This window comes from Halyomorpha halys, unplaced genomic scaffold, assembly GCF_000696795.3.
Source record: "Halyomorpha halys isolate HHAL.00 unplaced genomic scaffold, Hhal_1.1 Scaffold312.1, whole genome shotgun sequence".
NCBI classification, from domain to species: domain Eukaryota; kingdom Metazoa; phylum Arthropoda; class Insecta; order Hemiptera; family Pentatomidae; genus Halyomorpha; species Halyomorpha halys.
This window is the reverse complement of record NW_027105402.1, coordinates 608,101-612,149: the sequence shown is the minus strand read 5'-3', so window position 1 is coordinate 612,149 and position 4,049 is coordinate 608,101. Positions and strand designations below refer to the sequence as shown.

The 4,049-nt window shown below is 30.9% G+C and overlaps 1 protein-coding gene across 1 annotated transcript in view; it reads left to right on the top strand.

Annotated features, from left to right (window-relative positions):
- RpL10 (ribosomal protein L10) overlaps positions 1-3,019 on the top strand; it is a 10,597-nt gene extending 7,578 nt beyond the window's left edge. Inside the window, exons 4-5 of the mRNA XM_014421326.3 lie at positions 1,956-2,118; positions 2,801-3,019. Coding sequence (XP_014276812.1) covers positions 1,956-2,118; positions 2,801-2,971 — 334 coding nt within the window. The 3' untranslated portion in view covers positions 2,972-3,019. The remainder of the gene's footprint in view (positions 1-1,955; positions 2,119-2,800) is intronic.
- Positions 3,020-4,049: the final 1,030 nt, after the last annotated feature.

Here is a 4,049-nt window from a genome sequence, read left to right as displayed (position 1 = left end):
TGAAGACATTCCAGCCTCTGAGTTTCTTGTTGTAAACAGTCAGCTGTTCTTTTATTTTTTAGGATATCCTGGCAATCTATTCATACCTGAGCCCTTACATAGACCAAACTCACAATATTTTCTTTTTTCAGAACAATAAAGTTTATTTGTTTATTACGCACCATTTCAAACAAAATTGTTCAGAATCGGCCATCCAGAAATTTCTTGGGATCATATCCAAACTGAGCACACTCAAAAGTTTTAATTTTAACAATAAACGATTATTTAGTGTTGCAACAAGTTACTGTGATGATATTTTACACGATGGTCTTCTGAGAACATTGTGAAGACATTCCAGCCTCTGAGTTTCTTGTTGGAAACGTTCTGCTGTTTTTTATTTTATATATATAAAACTTCATAGAAACACATTTCTTTTAAGCATTCATGCCAGAGTTCCCACATATACCAATCTTTCCAACATTATTTCTTTCAGAACCGTTAAATTTATTTATTACATTTCCTCTTGAAAATTTAGTGTAGAACCAGATGGGAAAGTGATCATGAACACTATAATTAGATCTAGTCATTGTGTAAACATAATACTTACTTTAAAATTCAAACCAAGGTGGTCTGGCTTTCTGAAAATGCCAAAGGTCCAATCTTTTTTTTACCCCCTTGTCATTTTTGACATACGGGAGGAGAGAGGGTCAAGATTTCATCTTGTGGAACCACCACAAAAATAAATGTCAACCCACTAGACTGGATTCGAACTGGTGTCAACACAGTTCCAAGGTTGCAAAGACCTATGCCTTGACTCTCAGTTACAGACAACCCGTACCATGATATTCCATTTCTACCCGTCTAGGTCTAGGCCATCCTGAAATTGCATATAAACATGAAATCCGAATGCAATAAACTAACAAATTTATACCTATCCCTTTGATATAATGATAGATCTGTGATTTTAATTTTAAAAATAGATGATTATTTTGGTTTACAACAAGTTACTGTGATGCTAATTTACACGATGGTCTTCTGAGAACGTCATGAAGATATTCCAGCCTCTGAGTTTCTTGTTTTGAACATACTGGTGGGTTTTTCTATTATGAGTTCTATAGAAATATATTCAAGACTGAGAAAATCTTAATATAAACCAAACCCTCGCGACTTAACTTTGTTAGAACCCTGACATTTCTTACAATCACATAATATCAGTATAATAAACTGACAAATTATTACCCATTCTTTGAATTATATTGATAATTTTGTGTGATCTTAATTTAAAAAGTAATAAATTATGTAGAGTTACTGCAAGTTACTGTGATGATATTTTACACGATGGTCTTCTGAGAACATCGTGAAGACATTCCAGCCTCTGAGTTTCTTGTGATAACATGTCAACTTTTTTTTATTTGAATTTATTAATACTTACAATTTATTAGAAACATATGTATGACTTAAAACAAATCCCTAAATGTAGTCTACAATTTAAGCAATTTTTATTTTAAACAATTTAAGTTTTATTTTTTTATCCTTAATAGGATTCCTCTCTCTTGTTGAAAGTCCATAACTTCCTATTTACAATCTGGGACAGTGACTTAAGAAGAGGCTAAACTTGTTTTCTTTGTATTATCTATGTGAAGCTCTTACTTCCTATTGATTGCAGCATCTAAGTCACATCACACTTAAACCTAAAGATGTTGCTAGGGCTAGGTCGAATCCATAAATAATTTAATCTGGATTTTCGGAACCCTAAAATATGTTTATTTATAAGACTTCATCTACTGAACAAGGCCATTAATAGCCTGCCAGAAAATTCTTTTGGAGCATGAGATCCTAATGGGGGGGGGTAATCCAATTTTCATTCATTCCTCAAATATAATGATAACTCTTTTTATTCTTAATTTTACTTATTAATGATTATTTAGACATAAGTTACTGTAATAATAATTTAAAGGATTACTTTTTTTGTTAAGGCTCCAGACTGGGATGAGGGGAGCTTTTGGAAAACCACAGGGTACCGTAGCTAGGGTACACATTGGTCAACCCATCATGAGCGTCCGTTCCAGTGACAGGTATAAGGCTGCTGTCATTGAAGCTCTCAGGAGAGCCAAGTTCAAGTTTCCAGGAAGGCAGAAGGTATTATTCACTTTATGAATATTTAAGATAAATTTGCTGTTTTTATTTATACTAGCTGGATAAATTAATTTAAATAAAGAAGATTTTGTCATAATTGAGGTGCCAAAAGAGTTGAAAGGTGAACAAGGGAAAGAAACTGAATCCGCCAACAGATAATTTATAGTAGATTCAGACATTTCTTTTGTGTTTCGAATGGTTTCTGTGTGCAAGAAAAAGTTAAACTAATTATTTTGTATATAGATAGATAATTGACTGTATTATTTCAAATATGAAGAAGATGGTCATCCTCATATTATTAAATCCATTAAGACATTTTATTTTTTAAAATGCTTTATAGTTAAAGATCACATAAATTGTAAAAATACATTCAAGGTTTAGTTAGTGTATGTATTGGTTTAAAAAAAAAAAATATTTTGTTGAGTATAATGTTAAAAAAAACTTTATTCAGAAGTTGCCTGTTTGTGAAATTCAAAGAAATTGATATATTGTTAGTTCACATTTAGTACTACTAGTGATTTTTTATCTAATATGTTTGTTATATCTTTAAATATTGGATCTGAAACTAAAAATATTGTTACGAATTTCTGTATTAACTAAAATTTGTGATATTTTTAACATGACTTATAAATGGCCATGGTGCTAGTTCAACTGGTTTCATACTCTTTTGTTTTAATTTTTATAGATCTATGTTTCCAAGAAATGGGGTTTCACCAAGTATGACCGAGAGACATTTGAGGAACTCCGAGCTGATGGAAAATTAGAGAATGATGGGTGCAATGTGAAGTACAGGAGGGATCATGGCCCTTTGTCCAACTGGAAAAAAGTTCAAGTTGAACTGGCAGCTGCTAGTTAATTTCATTTTATAATTTTCAAAAGAAAATAAATTGTTTTAAATTGACAAGCAGTCGTTAAATTATTTCCCTATTCCTAGCATATATTTTTATTATCTTTGACTGTAAAGATAATAATTCTGTTCATAAGATTAACAGTAACTTTAATAAGTTATTTTAAAAATTAAATTAAAGGATTAAAATACAGGAAATTTAGATAAACAATTCAACAAAATTCTATACCTTAAAAGTAAATCCTAGGAGAAGATAAGCAAGGTTTTGTGATTTAAAGGGATTGTGTTGGACACGAGAGAAAAGGGAATTCCAAAGTACAGTTAATATATTAAACTTCGAGAATTTCAAGATGTTTGTATTAACAAGTTAATAATAGAGTTGGTTATGTTTTCTGCAAGGAAGTTGGGTGAGGGACTAATAAGAAATATGCAGATGCTTTGGGTCACAATTTAGACCACAACCTTATGAGTCATCCCATCGATAATTTATTTCTTCTTTTCCTTTGTCAGGTTCTTATTTTACTTACATAAGGCATTATAATTACATGTTGCTATTTACTCTTGAATATAATATCCGGAAATGGGGATTGAAATTTGGTCCTCATTAAAGTCAATTTTGATTTTAGTTATGCCATTGAATATGTTTTTAGGATAATTTACTAAAATACAATTATATTTAAAGGCACGATTTTTTTTTTCAATTTAAATTAGTATTATATAATGTATAAAATATAATATTTAGCCAAGTAAAGTTTAAATACCTGATTTTTAACCATGACATGTTGTAAACACCTGCATAAGCTACTGAATTTGTATGTAATCAGCTGATACATGAATGGTTTGTGGTGTTTTTAACTAAACTACTTAATAAGAGCTCTGGAAAGTTATTGTGTCAACACAAGCTGTTGTCACACCTCCTCCCAAGCATCCTGTGATCAAAGGTGGACTGAGTGTGAAAATAAACCCCTTCTCTAAGAGCTATTATTTATTCACCTAATTTATTTGCTCAACTGATTATGTTGGAGGAAGTAATGAGATTATTTTTGTCCTCAAGATCTCAATATAGATGTTCTTGTATCCTCTGTGT